This window comes from Penicillium cataractarum (assembly GCF_028827025.1).
Source record: "Penicillium cataractarum strain IBT 29864 chromosome Unknown utg000004l, whole genome shotgun sequence".
NCBI lineage: Eukaryota > Fungi > Ascomycota > Eurotiomycetes > Eurotiales > Aspergillaceae > Penicillium > Penicillium cataractarum.
In genome coordinates this window covers 849049-867695 of record NW_026622740.1, presented here as the reverse complement: position 1 = coordinate 867695, position 18647 = coordinate 849049, and the positions used below count along the sequence as shown (strand labels likewise).

General features: G+C 49.6%; 8 protein-coding genes across 8 annotated transcripts; 2 read left to right on the top strand and 6 right to left on the bottom strand.

Annotated features, from left to right (window-relative positions):
* Positions 1 to 71: 71 nt before the first annotated feature.
* Positions 72 to 653, bottom strand: N7496_004852 (uncharacterized protein; the record flags this gene model as incomplete). The annotated part of the gene is made up of 2 exons (XM_056697781.1): positions 72 to 310; positions 404 to 653. 2 exons carry the CDS (start codon positions 651 to 653, stop codon positions 72 to 74), a joined length of 489 nt encoding a protein of 162 aa, XP_056556306.1.
* Positions 654 to 1479: 826 nt separating this feature from the next.
* On the bottom strand, positions 1480 to 3054 carry N7496_004851 (uncharacterized protein; the record flags this gene model as incomplete). The annotated part of the gene is made up of 1 exon (XM_056697780.1): positions 1480 to 3054. One exon carries the CDS (start codon positions 3052 to 3054, stop codon positions 1480 to 1482), a length of 1575 nt encoding a protein of 524 aa, XP_056556305.1.
* A 738-nt stretch (positions 3055 to 3792) lies between these two features.
* Positions 3793 to 8495, bottom strand: N7496_004850 (putative ABC multidrug transporter; the record flags this gene model as incomplete). Its single annotated transcript, XM_056697779.1, has 6 exons — positions 3793 to 4578; positions 4632 to 5280; positions 5336 to 6368; positions 6434 to 7742; positions 7802 to 7860; positions 7919 to 8495. 6 exons carry the CDS (start codon positions 8493 to 8495, stop codon positions 3793 to 3795), a joined length of 4413 nt encoding a protein of 1470 aa, XP_056556304.1.
* A 1657-nt stretch (positions 8496 to 10152) lies between these two features.
* N7496_004849 (FAD-dependent oxidoreductase) lies at positions 10153 to 12615 on the top strand (the record flags this gene model as incomplete). Its single annotated transcript, XM_056697778.1, has 5 exons — positions 10153 to 10445; positions 10505 to 10776; positions 10845 to 11215; positions 11264 to 11862; positions 11910 to 12615. The coding sequence occupies 5 exons, from the start codon at positions 10153 to 10155 to the stop codon at positions 12613 to 12615; spliced, it is 2241 nt and encodes a 746-aa protein (XP_056556303.1).
* A 384-nt stretch (positions 12616 to 12999) lies between these two features.
* Positions 13000 to 13803, bottom strand: N7496_004848 (2-deoxyribose-5-phosphate aldolase; the record flags this gene model as incomplete). Its single annotated transcript, XM_056697777.1, has 1 exon — positions 13000 to 13803. One exon carries the CDS (start codon positions 13801 to 13803, stop codon positions 13000 to 13002), a length of 804 nt encoding a protein of 267 aa, XP_056556302.1.
* A 561-nt stretch (positions 13804 to 14364) lies between these two features.
* On the bottom strand, positions 14365 to 14872 carry N7496_004847 (uncharacterized protein; the record flags this gene model as incomplete). The annotated part of the gene is made up of 3 exons (XM_056697776.1): positions 14365 to 14562; positions 14665 to 14746; positions 14817 to 14872. 3 exons carry the CDS (start codon positions 14870 to 14872, stop codon positions 14365 to 14367), a joined length of 336 nt encoding a protein of 111 aa, XP_056556301.1.
* A 435-nt stretch (positions 14873 to 15307) lies between these two features.
* N7496_004846 (sugar porter family MFS transporter) lies at positions 15308 to 17570 on the bottom strand (the record flags this gene model as incomplete). The annotated part of the gene is made up of 11 exons (XM_056697775.1): positions 15308 to 15466; positions 15538 to 15664; positions 15719 to 15815; positions 15870 to 16175; positions 16229 to 16319; positions 16373 to 16815; positions 16868 to 16913; positions 16969 to 17033; positions 17092 to 17232; positions 17294 to 17438; positions 17490 to 17570. The coding sequence occupies 11 exons, from the start codon at positions 17568 to 17570 to the stop codon at positions 15308 to 15310; spliced, it is 1701 nt and encodes a 566-aa protein (XP_056556300.1).
* A 275-nt stretch (positions 17571 to 17845) lies between these two features.
* On the top strand, positions 17846 to 18311 carry N7496_004845 (uncharacterized protein; the record flags this gene model as incomplete). The annotated part of the gene is made up of 2 exons (XM_056697774.1): positions 17846 to 17909; positions 18100 to 18311. The coding sequence occupies 2 exons, from the start codon at positions 17846 to 17848 to the stop codon at positions 18309 to 18311; spliced, it is 276 nt and encodes a 91-aa protein (XP_056556299.1).
* Positions 18312 to 18647: the final 336 nt, after the last annotated feature.

The window sequence follows — 18647 nt, the reverse complement described above, 5'->3', positions numbered from 1 at the left end:
CTAGTGTCTTTATGATTAGATATAAAATACAGTAGGACGTAATTAAAAAGCAGCTCTATTTACAACAAGCCTTATGCAATCTCCTCATCCTTCGCCTCTAGTATAACATCCACCATATCGTCTAACCCACGATCTTTATCCTCGGCATCCATATAGCCCGCGGTAACTAATCGTCCTAGTGCATCACCAACCCAATTCTGACTATTCCAGTCACCTTGATCCGCGACCGGGGTGCCTGATATCGTCGCCCGCAATGACGACACGGGGACACTGTCTGGTATAGAGGCCACATAAACAGACTTTGCAAGGCCTATAGTACTCCATCAGCAAGATACAACACAAAGATACAGTGAAAAGAAGTATTCGTCAAGTTATTCTCCATCAACCAGGCTAATTTACATACCAGTAGCCGCAACGGGCGAAGTATTCACTCGCTCATAAAAGCTAAAATACCCCGGTGACCCGACCACCTCCATCACTGAAGACTTGATATCATCTTCCGTGTTTGTATTTGAGTCACCGGGCTTGAGATTGGCTTTTTTTGCCTCGGTTTCGTGTGCGTGTTCAAATTCCAAATACAGCGATGCGTGTCTGTATCTAGCGTAGTCGAGTGGGGAGGCGACGAACACCAAGATTGAGAGCTTGGTTGGCATGTAGGATACTCTCAACCCTGGCCGGAGGGGGTATATAGCGGGAGTGAAATGATCTTCGTTGGAAATGTATGTAGGTGGTTTTCGTCGGTGGGCGTTTTCGCTGAAGAGGGGTCTCGGGATGACGTCGATGTAGGGCTTAGGGGGATTTAGGACTCGGGAGGCGTAGGGCGGGAACTGGTAAGTGGGGATATGGATATCGAGAGGTATTTATCGTATAGTATAGGCTTTTTTGAGGGCGAATTCGCTTTCTGTTGATGAGTCGCTTGTCTATTGCCCGGGTATTTGGGTAACTATCAGGGGCTGGAGTCATGATATGCATGAGAAAGTTTATCAGTGTGGGTTGTGACCCTGACGGAGAATGTTTCCCCTGCCCCTCTAGAAGGATCTTCGTTTTTCTTTGGGGGGGGGGGTTCTCAAGTTACAGCATCGGCTTGGGAGCCGTTAAGGGTGATTTTCATCGTGGATGGGCAGTTTCGGAGTATATTCGAACAAGCATGAATGTAGCTTATACTATTCCCTCGGTAGCTGACGGCATATCTATGCTCCTAATAAAGACAATCACAATCATCTACCTTGCTTCCTAAGGTCTTGCACTGATGAACAAAACACAGCTTCCATTTTTTTCAAATTAGCTGGGTTAGCTAAGAATTCCATATTCGTATAGTAGCTCAAGCAGTTTCCCCTCTCTTTCCGACATTGCTGTAGACATTCTAATATCATCCTATGGAAAAGAAAAAGAGAACGGTCTAGATATAAAGAAAAACTCCCTTCAGAAAGACCCCGTGGGTCAAGTCAAAGACCCCGAACAACTCCCAACAGAAGCACCTCAATCTTCATGATTTTGATTCAAGTTGAAGAGAGTTGGCTGCCATGGTGATTCACCCTCATTATCATCACTCTCACCCTGCTCCACATGGTCATCTTCATCAGAGGTAGTACTGCCATTGCTGGTACCAAGCCATTCCTGCATGTCTGTTTCCAGTTTGGCTTGCTGGCTTTGGAGGGCTTTCATACCAACCTCCACTCCTTGAAGTTGGTTTGAAATAGACTCAATGACTTGGCAGAGTTTCGTGATGTCAGTATCACCGTTGTTTGCAGACTTGTCAAGACTGGACTCGGAACCATCATTCTCGTTTCCAGAGCGTGCATCCTCTGACCCCTCCATGACTTCGAGAGCATGGCTGGATGTGGTAGGCGAGCTAGGAGGAGCAGAACTCGATCTCGGGCTCTCTGATCCACTTGCGCGATGCTCGTCATAGCGAATCCACCGTCGATTCCTTGGTCCACTCAGCTGAGTTCTGGCTGCGCCTTGTGACCGTCTGAGGGGGTGGGAAGGTACAGGCCGGGATGTCTTCCGAGGCCCGCGATAGTCTCGCCTTCTGAGCCTTACTTCCACCATTACTTGGCTCTTATCTGTTGTCTTGCCCATATTTTGACCGTGATCACGCCAAGACGCAGGCCATTCCATGTTGAGACTTTTTAGTTTCTCTTTTTCGGCATGAATCCAGGCCGCCCACTTGGTGGCAACATACTGCCAAGTCCTGCGGTACTTGCACATGACTTCTGGAGAAGAAGCAAGCAGAGCTCTCCAAACTGGTAGAACAGAGTCCAAAGTCTCCTCGGAGAGATACCGGTAGCCCAATTCGTCGGTTGCAAGTGCGACAGGCCAATATGGGACTTTGACGTTGTAAGGTTTACACGTGCTGAAAACCACTGGGCACTTCCTCTTCTCCTCTGCTAAGTTTCTCTGCATAATCTGCCGAATCGCACAATCCGGAAGGGGGTCCCATTCTTGCAGTCCTGCGGGAAAGCCCGAAAGGGCTGTTTGATGACCGGTCAACGCTGGATCGCCAGTTTGAAGTAAATCAACAAGTCGGGCGGTTCCATTCGATGCGAACTGCATCAGGTATTTGCCAGGACCTTGTCCAATGCGGAAAAACCATCGCTCATGCGCTTGCTGCACATGTTGCATAAGCTGTGATATGGTATCTTCCTCTTGATCGAAGCCTCCCCTGACAAGACGCAGGATTTCACCACGATGGTGATTCGAATCGATGAAATTCGCAAAAGCACCCAGGAGAAAGATTTGCAGACGTGGCTGTGGAGTAAGTCCTTTTTGAATGATATGATTCATTTCAACACAGGCTATCTGCACTTCCAGAGGACTGAAGAATTCATGGCGTTGCTCAAATCGACGAAGAACGTCGAGGAGAAGAGTCTGCACCTCGTCAAGCGAGGATATGGCAGGGGAGTAATCACCCTTTGCATCCGGCAGACATGGATTGTCGCGAGTATTCATGGACTCTAGCGCGATTTCTTCTTGTTGCTCCCGAAGAGTATGGATTTTATCTTGTAGTTCGTCTCCAGTAAGACCGCTAAGCTGATTCGAGGCATCTGGCATCTGGAGGAAATCTGTTAAGGGCAGACATCTCGAACAATCACATGAAGCTGGGTGCTTCATCTCGGTATCTATCAATAGAAATGATGTTAGAGTTTCTTTACCACACAATATTAGATGTAGACAAAGGATATACTATCGAAGACACATAGGAAAGAACTTGGTTATGGTATACCGGCGACTCACCAAAAAAGCTATCCTTGAAGGCCACGGAGCCAGGAACGACGCAGCAAGACAAGAATTGACAGGGGCTTAAAAGAATGGTAGACTATCGACGTCAATGACTATGGAAATATGGAAATATGTAGAAGAAGAGATATTTCCTTGGCAAACCGCAGAATATTGGCCTTTTTATTTTCGAAATGTTTTATTTGCTAGCAAATTTGGCTTGTCAGGGATCTAGCGTTTCGCTTTCCACAAGGCTCCTTTGATGGCCTTGAGTCCACAAGCAAACTTGTCAGAGTATATGCATGCTTTTCCCGACATTATGTATCAGCCCTTGCTTAGGTAGCTCCGTGGTTACTTCATGCATTTACGCTTGACCTATGGCCGAGGGCACTTGATGATGGGCAATATCAATTCTAATGGCAAGTATTGAAATCTAACAATGGTTGAATAATGTAACATATTAGAAAAAGAATGTAGTGTGCAAAGTGATAGATGTGCTATGAGCAGATGATGAATAGAATAAGCGATAAGAAAAGAATAAAGAAAGACAGAAGTGGGTAGTTCCAAGAAGCTTTACTCCTTCGACTTGGTAAATCTCGAGGGAAGAAGCTTCTGCTTGATGCTCTCGAGATCCCAGCGCTTCACTCGGAACAGGTAATAAGTCAAAGTGGCAATGAAGATGTTGAAAACGATAAAGGCCCAGACAATACCAAAGTTGCGCCATCTTTCAGAATAGTAGATTTGAGACAGCGCAATGTACTGGTCCGCCTTCTGGACAGCGCAATAGCTGCAATCCGAAGTGGCATTCCAGTCAAGCAACTGACCACCTGCAAGCTTGACGTATTCACCAAGATACTGTCCACAGGTTTGGCCCGAGGGGGGATCGAAAACGGAAAGCTCGGCTGAAGAGCAGACGACTTCACGATTGTGGACTTGGGTCGAGACCATCGCACCGGTCCAGTACGTGAAGGGGGAGACGCGGTACATGAAGATCCAGAATCCGGGCAGGGCGGATGGGGGTTGCATCACACCGCAGAAAGTGAGAGACATGGCGAAAAGAAGGACAACAACTGCGCTGGCGGTTTCGGCGTCGGGAAGAGCGGCGATAACCATCTGAGCGAATGTACCGGCGTAGATGAAGAATTGGATGCAAAGCAGAAGAACGGTCACCTGGCTGACGGAGCTAGGAATACCGACAACTGCGTAGAAGTAACAGGCGTAGATGAGAATACCGGTCACGATCATGTAGGGGATCTCGACGATGACGTTGGCGATCAAGAAGGCCTTCCAGCTGTAAGCCTTTGAAGGCCGCTCGCGAACTTCGTATAGAGAGCGTTGTGTGACGAAGAGAGGCATCAACTATAGGAGTGTTAGTTTGAGTTATAGTAATGAGAAGAGGAAAGAAGACAAACCTGTTGAACAAGGGAAGTGAAAATCGTGCAGAGCATGAAGACTGAGTAGATGATGGTCTGCATTCCCTGTAGTGACGTCTTCGCTTGGTAGAAGGAGAACCCGATGAAAAGACCCGCGGCGATACCGAGGCCCCATTTGGAGATAATGTACGAGGGCATACGCCAGTACTGCTGGAACACGCGATAGGTGACCTGATAGAGCTGGAACCAGAAAGGCATAGCAAATTCGGAGGTGGCGGCAGATAGATCTTCAGAATCAGAGCTCTGGCCTTCCTTCTCCTTGTGGATGCGGTCAATCTCGGCCTGGACCATTTGGCTTTCCTGGCTCTGCTTCCACACATCGAACCAATCTTCTCCCTGGGGGTTGGTGCGGGCGTTCACAACATCCAACATGAATTCGGCAGGGTTCTCACTGTCACCACACTTGCGAGCGCCATGAGATTCGAAGTAGTCGAGGAGAGTTCGTGACTGTTCTCCGATCGGTCCGAAGTAGACAGTCTTGCCGCCTCGAGCTAGGAAAAGGAGCTGATCGAATTGCTGGAAAAGGATGGCACTTGGCTGGTGGACGGTACAGAGTACAGCCTGACCGTGCTCGGCGAGCTTGCGGAGGAACGAGCAGATAGCCCAGGAACTCTGAGAATCAAGACCACTACATAAACCTGTTAGCGATGTAACTTTAGCACTAATTAGTTGGTATATCTTACCTGGTAGGTTCATCTAGGAACAAAAGAAGCTTGGGCTTCGCCGCCAGCTCAACACCGATGGTGAGCAACTTTCTTTGCTCGACATTCAGACCTTCACCGGGAACACCGACGATAGCCTCAGCGAAAGATTCCATATTGAGCATGCCAATCACATCCTCGACATAGTCGTATTTCTCCTGGATCGAAACACTTGCAGGCTGGCGCAAAAGTGCGCTGAAACGCAGAGACTCACGTACGGTAGCGGTCTCGAGATGCAAATCCTGCTGCTGCACATAGCCTGTCTTTCGCTGGAAACTAGCATCGAGACTCTTGCCATTGACAAACATATCACCGGTTACCACACCGACGGAAGTTCTGTGTGCCAGCACGTCGAGAAGGGTAGTCTTTCCGGCTCCACTAACACCCATCAGGGCCGTGAGGGTACCAGGCTTGACCCATCCAGAAACATGATCCAAAAGACGACGGGGTTCACCCTTGATTTTAATATCGTAGCACACATCGCGCCAGGTGAAGATATCAGTCTGAGGCTGAATGGCAGCCATTCCCTTTCCATTCTCCTCTTCGGCAGAAGATTGTCTCACGGCCACCGTTTCGGCGCTCTCAACATCTGATTCGGACTTGCCATTACCACGGCGCATGTGTGCAGGCTCATGACCGCGGCGGAATACCAAAGCCTCTGCGGTGCTGGTGGTCGAAGAGTTCAGCTCGCACGCAACGAAATAGATGATCATGAAGCCGACGAGGAATGCGAAGAGAATGCCAAGATTTCGCCACACATGGCTATAGCTGTACTTGTAATTGAGCAAGATGTATCGATCGCCATTGACGGTGGTTTCACCCGCGATAGAGCCAGAGGCAGAGCAGGCGAATGAATTGCCTGACAGATCGGCGTAGCTAGGCACAAATTGCGAGCAAGCAAAGTCTCTTCCGTGGAACTCGTTAGCGATCAGGATTTCGAAGGCGTAGTAGATCGGGTTCAGGTAGTGGATCCACTCGAACCAGGGATGCATGGACGGAACGGGTAACACGAAGCCTGACAAGATATTAGCACGATTTCATTCTATACATGACGTGTCAGGGTGAAAGAGTCATAATTACCAGTATACACAACAAGCGCGAGGATCATAACACCAGCTAGACCCATTGCCTGAGACACAGTCTTCGTCACGGCGGCCAATGTGCGGAACACAGCACTCATCACGAATGTGATGAGGAATGTGACCAAGAAGTAGAGGAAGAAGTTCCCTGGCTCACGTCGTAGACCAGCCATGAAGTAAAGGATAATGTTGAACACGACCGCCAAAGAAAATTTGACCGGTATATCGGCAACCACGCCTGCTATGGCCTCGGTCGCTGGGTGGTAGAATGCGTAGGAATTGTGTTTTTCGATAATCGGACGTTGAGCATAGAGACTGTTGATTTCACTCATTGCCGTGAGGGCATTAAGCAAGACCGCGAAGAAGAGGGTGGCACCTTTGGACGAGAAGCCGGAAGTGGTGTTGGGTGAATCGTAGAATACGGAGCCAATAATCAGAGCCATGATGATGTTGCTGACAATAGTCGAGACTGTCGACGCGGCATCATTCCATAGACGCTGATAGGCACGGACCGTATTAAGCTTGATCTGCATTGGGACACTTAGGATGTATGGGGACTTTGGACGAGTATGATTTGCCTGCTTGTCACGCTTCTTCTCTTGGAACTCAATAGCGGCTCGTTGGTCGTTGCCGATCGGGTACTGCTCTTCATATGCTGCGATCTCGCGCTGTAGCTGTTGATAATCGGCGGATTGAAGCCATGCATTCTCGAAATCTTCGGGTGTGCGTGGAACACGACCCTCGAAGCCGGCCTTGGCTCGACGTTCCTGGGGGTTGGTAATGGACGTCAGGAAATCTCCAGTGGTTTGTCGTGGAGGGCAATCCCAGCCTTGCTCCTCGAAATAGGCTTTGGCTCTGGAAGCAGGGCCATAGAAGACTTGCCGTCCTTCGTAGAGGACTACAACCTTATCAAAGACATCATAGATGCTTTGACTGGCTTGGTAAGCTGCGACGGCATGAGCAGAGCCGGTAAGATCAGACAGCAAACGGAGGCTCTCCACGAATTTCAACGCGGTAGCAGAATCCAGTCCTCGGGTGGAATTGTCCCAGGCAGCCAAGGGTGAAGCCGCAAGTGCCATCTCAGCGATACTGACTCGCTTCCTCTCACCACCAGAGACTCCACGGATAAAATCATCACCCACTCGAGTGTTATAGGTGTGGCTCAATCCGAAGACAGCCATAACGACTTGAGCCATGTACTTGGCGAATTCCGAGCGAGACATGCCCTCGAATCGATGGGAAGGAGTACGAGTAGCTGCGGCAAATTCCAAGGTTTGACCGACCGTGAGATGAGGGAAGTGTCGGTCGACCTAGATAGTAAACAGTTAGCAACGTCATGAGATGAGTAGAATGGTGATCAATACCATACCTCTTGGTTGTATACCAATTCGCCCTTGAATTCCTTTGTCATCCGCTCCTGGGTGATACCTGGCATTCACATTAGTGGAAAGGGACTTGAGAGGGGCCTTTGCTTCGGGGGTCTCACCATTGTAATGAATGACGCTTTCTTTATCAAGATCCAAGCCATGGAGCTCTCCACAGAGGGACTTGAGGAAAGTACTGCAGCCAGCACCGGGTCGTCCTAAAACCAAGAGCAGCTCAGACTTCTTCAGAAGCCCGTTGAAGTCCTTGAGGATACGCCTGCGAGGGGAGTGAGACTCTCGGATCATCTGAGGCAGCCGAAGGGGTCCAGTCAGGAGGCCCGAGACAGTCTCCTGAAATTGTAGAGCAGCTCCGGATCCGTAGATATTCAAGTTCTTGAAGACAATGCCCATGGTCTGACCTCGAGGACCGTCGCGAGCGACATCGTTCATAGCAGCCCTCAGCCATTTTCCCAGATCGAATGTGGCGGATTGGGGGTTCAAGGACTCGTCATACTTGGCGACTGAGGCGAGGCGATGAGCAATGGTAGATTGTCGACGAGATTGTTGGGTCGCAATACGAGTAAGGGTTTCGACCTCACTCTGTTCAATGTGATTGATGGGTTCGTAGATTGGCTGATCATCTTCATGCTGATCATCTTCGTGCAAAGACTTGTCTTCGCTAGCTGTGTCCGAAGACATAATGGAAAGCTGGTCGCTGGACTTCGGGCCAGGTACCGAGAAAGGAGTCTGGAATTAGACGATTACAATTCGGGTGGTATTCCAGAGTCAAGTAGGGGGATATGGCCAGTAATAAATAGTAAGGTACCATCGGCCCTACGAACAAAAAAAACTCTAAAATCAATGAACACAACGTGCCCCCCGGATGGAGCTGCGACTATCTGCAGGACTACGTCAACTCGGGCAGGGTTCCAGTGTTTTCGGCCATGTTTATTGAAACGGTGGAGATCTCGGGGGCCGGAAAGAGATCTGAGCCGGCGACTAGACCAGCCGTAGCCTCGTTGAAAATCATTAGAACTTTCCGGGTCTCCTAAATGGTGGCACTCTATTGGCTTCGGATCCTCCTCAGCCGACTAATCGTGGCGCTGGAATGCGTCGATCATCTCAGATTTCCGGATCGAGGGTTCCAACAAGGTTCCGCTGACTCAGCGGTATTTATCCGACAGGGACTTGTACATTAGGAGATAAGAAATTGTCTTTTAGGAGAAATTGGACTCAAGGATGTCTTGTCTTCCCAAGGTATATACCATGGCAATCATCAACCCCCAAGAATAATTCATAAGTTGCAATTAATTCTTCGAAATAGCTCCCTAATTTGCTACTGAGTGGTGACGCTGTGGCTGTGGCTGCACCAGTACTGTGCCCTTCGAGAGAGAGGGGTTAATATGGGCCTTAGGGTTTAAATACGCCATTGTTTTTTTATACAAGGAAAAACGCATCATATTGTGAGCATCTTCTAATAAAAGTCACTCCCGACCCACGAGATTACCGAATAGCCAAGGCCTAACAGACTTTAGTAGAATCGACCCACATTAACAATTATGCATGAAGCGCAAAGTATGCATGGTAGATCAAGATGAGCATAAAAATCATCATGTCTAAGTCATGAAAGACTTTGTGTGCCCTTGCTAGATCTTGGTAGCCCAACCTTGGTAAAGATTAGATCACTGTCGAGTCATATATGCACAAAATTTGGATCCTGGAATCAACAATGTAACCATTCAATCAACTCTGGGCGGAGCTCAAGGTTATTATTCCCCAAGCCCGGCTCAGAAAGATTCCGCCGAAAATTCGTCCCCCTCCACTACCAGCGCCAGCGCCAAGGATAATGAGATCGGCATCCAAACGGTCCGGCCCCGACTAGAGGAGGCGTTGCAAGTCGGGGTTCCGATCCCGGCCACCGATATGGCAATGCTCTGATCCGCCAGGCACGGTTTAATTTTGGTGCATGGGCCACACCTTCTTCGTGTGGGCTAAACCTCGGAGATGGAAAATGTGCCTGGAGTCCTGGGGTCCTGGAGTCCTGGACACCTGAGGTACCCGGGACGGGACCCACCAGCTGCGCTTACTAAGCGGAACCCAAAGGTCGCCCATAACTAACTTAGGGACTATCAACCTCCTCATAGGCTTAGTTGGTAAACTCTTCGTCTCACAGTCAGAGCAGTGATGTCAAACAAATTATGCAGGAGCTGTCGTCAGCGTATAGCTCTACCTTACCGAGATGGCAGCGGAGCTTCCCAAATTGAGCACTAGTCGTGCTACATTAAAAGAAAGGCTCCCCCCCCTTTAGACGAGGCTGCGGAAAATCAACTCCACCACACCAACACTTTCTCAAACCATGTCCACGTTCAAGGTCGTGATTATTGGGGGAAGTGTCGCTGGTTTGACTCTTGCAAATATTCTCGAGCGGTACAAGATCGACTATATCGTCCTTGAGAAACATGCCACCATCGCACCCCAGCTCGGCGCGAGCATTGCAACACTTCCTCACGGAGCCAGAATCTTGGATCAGCTTGGTATTTTCTCTCGAGTAGAGGATGTATCAATGCCGGTGCATGAAACTGAGAACCTGGGTCCTGATGGGGTCGCACTGGGCTTGTCTGAGCCGTTTGGTGATTTGCTGGAGGAACTGTCAGTTTTCAACTCTAAACGACTGGTACTAGGAGGCGAAACTGACAAATTTTGAGCAGGCTCGGCTATCGGATGCGATTTATGGATCGGCAGCAGTTACTTCAAGTTCTATTCGACGGGATTCAAGACAAGTCCAAGATACATACGAACAGTGAATGCGTCAAAATCGAAGAGCTAGAAGATAGTGTGCAAGTCGCCCTTACGGATGGTTCCATTATTCGTGGAGATGTCCTGGTCGGGGCCGATGGAGTGCATAGTCGCATAAGGGGCGAGCTCTGGAGAATTGCCCGGTCTGAGACATCAGATTACCCGGTCTCGGAAATGAGTCAATGTAAGCATCATCGTGGGAATTTTCCGAGTATCGCATACACCTACTCTTCATCACTAACAACGAGGCAGCCATCCGATGCCAGTACAAATGCATGTTCGGCATATCAAAGCGCGTCGAAGGAATTCCGGACAACAAATCTTTCAAATGCTACCACAAGGGTCGGTCTTATCTGTGTTCTGGCGGCCAGGATGGCAAGTTCTATTGGTTTGTTTTTGTCAAAAACCCTGAAGTCACCATCCATACCACTATCCCTCGATACAAGGCCCAGGATGCGGAAAATCTGGCAGCTGAAATTGCGGACGATCCCCTTTTCCTTGATGTCACCTTCAAAGATCTCTACAAGAATCGAATGAGCTGCGTTCTTGTGCCACTTGAGGAGTTTGTGTTGAAAACATGCTTCTTTAAGCGAGCTATCTTGATTGGAGACTCCTTCCACAAGGTGAGACGCCATAATTTGGTTTATTAAACATAGCTGACAGTTTAACAGATGAACCCACTTCTGGGCCAAGGAGGAAACTCAGCGATCGAATCAGCTGGTCTTTTGGCCGATCTCTTAAAGAGCACCCTCGACAAGAACCCGCATCCAGACAACGACACACTTCAGCGGATCTTCCAAGAATTTCAAGAGGAGAGATGTCCTAGGGCTACCAGCCTTATGGAGACAACGAAGAAGGTACAGCAGATGGAGATACTCGAGAGCCCTATCCTGGAGTTTCTACAGCTCAAAGTCTTCGGCCAGCTTGGCGGAGAACAACTCGGTCCTATCTTAACAGCTCATTCAAATTCGGCTCGTACTTTGAAATACTTGCCAAAGACGTATAGACGCGGGGTGGTACCGTTGGATGAACAAGTCAAGGCGAATCCTCACGACCGACCAGCTATTGCTACTGCCCTCTGGGTGGGATTGATGCTATTGACCGCATTATTCGGCCCGCTTCTATCTCGATACTTGGGTCTCGCACCGAGCCCAGATTCCACTGTCCCTGTACCATTGCACAATTACCTTTTTGTCACTGCAATTTCGATCACTGGACTATGGACTGTTGAGTCGTATCGCTCAAGTTTTCTGATTTCACCTCTGTTCAGGTAAGCACTCTTGAGTCTGTCCTTGGGCAATTGACTAACAAACGCAGCGCGATCCCATTCATCATCGCTTCGACTGCATTTGGGTGGCAGATTATCTTACCGATTTACTTCGCCCTCCACATCTACCTCACCGGACGTCGATCATTCTATCACCCTTCCCCTCGTGGTATCAATCCCTGGGCAGCAAGAGCACTGCCGGTGGCTCTATTAACCTACACGCCCTGTATTTTCAAGATTCTGGTTCCATCTAGCTGGAGTGGTCGAGGAGGCCTGCCAAATTCTGGATGGTCACCCTCTATGGTTTATATCGCTCTGCCCATAATACTTCACATTGGCAAGCTGTTCTACCAAACCGGCGCCACGAAGTTGACTGTCGGCCAATTGTTATACTCGACAAGAGACATGAAATACCTCTCTCGATTCTTTGGCATCATTCTGGTTCTCTCAAGCACCGCTCATTTGGTGCTCGTTGGCAGACTAATATCATATTCTGATTCGACTGCCTTCAAAGCTATGACAGTACCATCTGTGGAGCTGGTGCAGCTCGTCTCGCTGGCAATCTCCGTCGTTGCATGGTGCTGTTTCATGATCTGGGATATGGGACGAGTGAACCTGACAACGAAATCTCCACTTGTGATGTTATTCGGCAGCTTCATTGCTTGCATTCTTGTTGGACCGGGTGCTGTGTTGGCAGCATTATGGCGGTGGCGGGAGTGTGAGTTGGAACATGGCAAAAAGGCAGAGATTGACTAGGGTCACTGGGTGACGATATCGAATAGCCATCTCGAGGTTAGGAGTTGAATGTTTGGTATACAGATATTTTCCAAGGTGATTGGCCTAACCTTCAGATGGAACATGTAATAGGACATCCGTGTCCCTTTAATTCAGATATTGACAAACTTATCGCATTTTCATTATGATCGATGCTTGATGTTATTGCAGGTCGCTATTGTGTAGACATAAGGGGGCAACATCCTGTATGAAGTCACCGCTAGGCCAGACATGGTCTTCAAGCGACGTCCTTGATCCATGCCATTATCTAACCCTGCCAGTTTTAGCCCGTCGCCACTTGGTCGCACCGTTGACAAACTCTCAGACAAGCGCACCCCTTCCCACAAAGCTATTACGGAAGAAAGCTCAGTAAACAGCATGACTAGCGCCTTGCTCGAGAAGCTCTCCATCCTCAAGCTCGTGCACTATTTGGACTCCCGCACTGGCTCCAATCCTCGTTGCGCCAGCTTTCACCATCTTCAGGCTATCCGTCGCATTACGAATTCCACCGCTAGCCTTGATCCCAACACTGGAGTAACCAGCCGCCTGAGTGGCGATTCGCATCGTCGTGATATGTTCGATAGTCGCAGGACCCTTATACCCAGTACTAGTCTTCACAAAGTCGACACCAGCCATGCAACTTATAATAGTAGCAGCAATGATTTCGTCCCTGTCGAGCTCGGATGCTTCGATAATCGCTTTCAGGAGAATGGGCGCGGGCGCGGCTTTGCGCACCGCTAGGATGTCGTCATAGACGGCCGTGTATTCGGCATTCTTCAACTTCGGGTAATTGATGACCATGTCCAGCTCGTTCGCGCCTTGTTCGACTGCTTCGCGTGCTTCTTTCACTTTATCTGACGTATCGTGGGTGCCCTCGGGGAACCCCACCACACAGGCTACCCCCACATTCGGTTTGTCCTTGAGGTTGGCGGCAGCTTGGGCCACGAACCCCAGTCGAACGCAGACAGTCGCAAAGCCGTTGTCGCGAGCTTCCTGGCAAAGCGTATCGATTTGTTCTGGCTTGATGGGCTCTTTCAATAGGGTGTGGTCGATCATGGCCGGGATTCCCAGAGGGCATGCAGGCGGCGACAGCGGCCTTGCCGGCCCGCGGTCCTTCAACAATGCGATCGCCACGGCCCATTCAGCGTCGGTAGATGGGATGGACGACATGCTGGGCTTCTCCACGGAGGTTCTTGCTCCTAGGTCTTCCACACAGCCAGGATGGTGAGGTGACATCGGCAACTCCGCGTTGACAAACCGTGAGGGGGTCCATGTCACGTGAGACGTTAAGAGCCTCCATCATGACGAGTTGTGAATTCATCGATGCGTTGCTGATAAGATTGTCAGGGGATGTGGCGCAGAGAACTCGGTATGGTGGCTGCAAGGGGAGTGGCAATTGGGCCTGGTGTTAGAGTTTACAGTAATCAACAAATAAACAAAGTACGGAAAGCTGATATCGAGGGTATCTGTGTAGGTTAGATATTCTCTAGGCCTAAACGTAAATTCGACATCTGGTCCAACAAAGGAAAGAGGCCTGAGATACAGGTAAGTTATTCTCAAAGAAGATGATCCAAATTGGAGTCGTTGTATTTGCCCATATATTCAATCGTGCGGGCCAACAACTCATCCAGCCAACGCGTGAATCAGGACCCTCACGGCGTTTTTGCCCAGCCAAGTCCTCCTTGGCCCCCCCAATATTCGATAATCATTTCGCCATATGTTCAGCGCCATTTAGCGGCAGCTCTTGCACTCTGGCCCTCGGACATCGTCCACCCGGCCAATGCGCGGGCCACCACCCCCGGCGCCTCCACGGTTGATATTAGAACTGGAGGAGCTGGTACGCGCGCCCCATTCAGTAGAAGATCTGGACGCGGTATTTCGGTTATGGATGTTGAACTGCGAACCCTGGGCGGAGGCATAGGAGTCGAACTGTGAGCGGGCTGGGTGTCAGCATGTCGGAAAAATCAAGATTTAAGGGAGAGAGATGCCATATGCGATAACGCAACAACCGCCCTCATATAAGGTTCATACCGCGAACAGGCTCACGAAATACAGGCCGAAGAAGAGGTAGACGCTCTCGGTGAAGCGGTTGAGGCGAACGGTCAACGGGGGGCTGTGCGGGTCGCAGCGGGTCAGCGGGGGCTTTCAAAATGGACGTGTTAACTTATAATCAAGATACGCACCTCGAAAGAGCCTGTCCGTTCGAGACATATACCGGTCGGGACTTTTGCGACGACATGGCGGTGGTGGATGATGGACTGAGGAAATGAAAGTGATGGCAGTTGATGAGGTGGAGTTATCGGGGGGCTGATAAGCCCCGGCGCTCCACAGGCCGACGATCCGGCCACTTCTTTGCCAAGAGCCGCATCTCCTCTTTCTTTCTCAATTAACTTGCAATTCTTTCTTTGAAGGGCGTTCAAATTAATTTCACATGCCTAATCGACTAAGTACTATAGATAAGTCTCGATGAAATACCATGCTGATGACCTATGGATGCTCTTCAATCATACCAGCCTTTTCCCATTGAGACCAATTAATTCGCTTGAGCTTGATGCTTTCGATAATATTCGGGAAACGACAAAATCTTCTCTTCTCCTCCTAGAATTCAGTCTCATATAGACATTGTGTAATACAAGAATGTAATTTTGTGAATCATTACAAAACATCCCAGATCTCAAACAACATCGACATTCTCCCTATGCTGGTCCACCGGCTTCAAATCATCATTTTCATCAATCTGCGTTCTCCGTAACTCGGTCTCAATGTGCTTGATGCGCTCCTTCTCTTCGTGCGCAGCCGTGTCTCCAAAAATAAGGTCCATATCTTCGAGCGTCTAAAAGGAGGTTAATCAGTAAATAGTTAAAGTGGCTGAATTTAGGTGCATCGGCTCAGGATATTACGTACCTTTCCACGGGTCTCCGGAATGCAGAAGAACGTAAATGCCAGTGCCAGCAGACAGAATGCTGCGAAGAAGATGTAGGTCCCGTAAGTGATCGATTCAAGCATGTCTGGGGTGACTAGGCCAATGATGCTAGAACAGGCGGGTTAGATTTTCGTAGCGACAGGTTTAGGAGAAAATACCTACAAGTTGCACATCCAGGTAGCCGATGTAGTGATGGAAATAGCCTTGGAACGGATCGAAAGGTTGAAGATCTCGGACGGTAGGACCCAGCCGATGGGGGCTTGAAGGACAGTCGTTAGAAGGAGAATCTTTCAGGGAAGAAAGAGCTACTCACCAAAAGAGTAGGAGAAATTGATATCATAGATGTAGATAAACGCGATTCCGGCCCAGCCAGCGGACTTGTGATCCATCAGGTGGGAACCATAAGCTCCGAGGATACCACCCACGATAACAAGCGAGATACAAGTACCAGTGGCACCGGCCATGAGCAATGGGCGACGGCCGATCTTGTCGATGAAGAACAGCGCCGGGAGGGTGCTCAGGCAGTTGACAATGCCGTACACGCCGGTAGCGAGGAGAGAGGTGGTATTACCATCGAGGCCGAGCTGTCCAAAAATGGTCGGGGCATAGTAAATCATAGCTATCAAAGGTTAGAATGCCGAGGCACCGTTTCCTGAAAGATCAAATGCATACCGTTGCAACCCATGAACTGCTGGAAGAACATGACACAGCATCCAATAGCCAGACGCTTGAAGCGGGCCCAGGTTGTCAAGAACGACATATACTATCATCATTGTCAGTGCTTCGGTCAATAGAGCCACATGCCATGGTACATACCTGAGCAGCATGCAACTTCCACCCCGACAAATTCGGGAAGTGCTCTCGGGCAAAGGTATTCTCGAGCATAATAGACGCGCGAATCTCGAGGTACTCATTTTGAAGAACTGGGCTATCGCGATCTTGTCGACGGAGCCTCGAAAGCGCAGAAAGCGAGTCATCGTCACGTTCCTTCATCATCAGCCATCGCGGAGAATCCGGGAAGAACAGCATGCCAATTCCCAATATGACCGCAGGGACAATCTGGATGGCTAGTGGAAGTCGCCACGATGCTTCAGACTGGCCAGTGCAACCTCCAGCTGGTACATCGTGGTACGGGTCGAAGGTGGGCTTGGAGGCCGTGCCACCCGTATAGGGAATATTTGGTGCGCATCGAGATCCACCGATATAGTTGGTGCCGTAGTCAATCCAGTAGCTGACCAGAATACCGATTGTGACAGATACTGGGCAAGGTCAGCATGTATTCCAATTCCGCGTCTAAGTGTGGAAACTAACACTGTTGCACAACCACTAAGCCTCCACGAATTTCTGGAATAGAAACCTATATCTCGTTCAGTATATTGTCTAGGAGAGCCTGTGTTCAATTTGAGGCTGACCTCAGAGATATACAAGGGAACGACCATGGTAAGCATTCCCACGGCCAATCCGGCAATCGCTCGTCCTGTAGATTCACTCTATCAGCCGAGCTGTCTATGCTTCGAGATGTAGAGTACACTGACCTGTAAATAGCATCGGGATGTTGACTGCACCACACTGAATAGCAGATCCAATCACAAAAATCACAACGGCCACATTAATCGATAGCTTCCGTCCAATGCGATCAGCAACGGGTCCGTTGATCAAAGACCCAGCCCACGCAGCTGAAAAAGAGTCAATCTTCTACAACCCCTATACGAGAATTCGAATGGCACGAGAACACACCTAGTAGAAGTGTCGACACAAACCATCCCTTGAAGCCGCTATCAGAGAAGACATGAGGGAAACGAGCCCCAAAGGACTCCATAGTGATCACACCACTGATGACGCCCTGGTCATAACCGAATAGCAGACCACCGAGGGTCGAGAACTGCCTCCCATGTCAACAAAGGGACCAATATCAGTCACATCTAGAACTTACCGAAGCTACTCCACAGAGGTATGGATTCTGCATCACCAAACTAAACCCGCCTTTCGGCGCACCATTCAGGTCTGAAACCATGCTTGCGACGATATCGATATCGATATCACTCCGTTGATCGCTTGAAGCTCGGATATTCTAATGAGCGAATTCTTGGGTACTTGGCGCCTATATATACTCATCCCTCATTCCTGAAATCCATGCAGATCACCGACAGAGAGATGGGAGTCGGCCGCGATGCTGACAGGACTACAGTGCTCCGTTCTTGCTGTGTTCAACCTCGTAGTTTCGTCACTCCAACGCTATCGAGACGGCTTGGAGTCAGTGTCTTACGGAGTTGTCTCCTCCGATCTGCCATGCCCAACTTCATGTTCTTATGGCCTCAAGGCCTTGAGGGCATGACCATCAAAACAACTCGGGGTAAGTAGTATGTGACGGAGCGGTATGCTCCGACCAACCATGACGACACAAAAACTGGGGAAGGAATGATCGGGAGGTGATCATTCGCTGAATAGGCCGAGTTGATTTTAAAGTGATGCCGATGCGGGGAAGGTTCCTATAGCTAGGCTCGTGCCCTCAATCCTTTCTTCGGACATGCCCCCTTAACAAGGAAAGGCAACAACGGTGCCACGGGCAGTTGCACGGGAGTCGCACAAGAAGGTCGGTTACCTTGTGCCGGGATTGCGCCACCCAGCTCCTTCGTCAATCCAGATCGGTGTGATGAAAGAGAGTAGTGCAAATTACTCCAAACTCAACAAAGAGAATCCCCGGCCCGGAGGCCGAAAGACTCGGGACGCCACCGAGATGTGGAGCGCTCCTTGAATATTGTGGGGGGCCTCCGAAGGCCGAAGTTGGGGGAAGTACCCCCAGGATGAAGCGAGCACTGCCAACCTCACATGCGGTCGGGAATCTTCCGAGCTGGGCGGCCTCTGGCCATTTTCCTGTCCGAGGGGTCAGTGACCAGTATATATGGAATATATCATAATTCTGGTTACCTTTTACAGCTCAAAGCTGGGTGCGGTAGTATCATCTGCTGAGTGTGGGTGGTATGCAGAGAAAAGGCAAAGATGGCGGTCGGGATTAACATGCAGATATGTTAGCTGACTATATTGGAACAGCTCATTCGTATGACTTGAGCGTACTTTTCAAGTACCACAA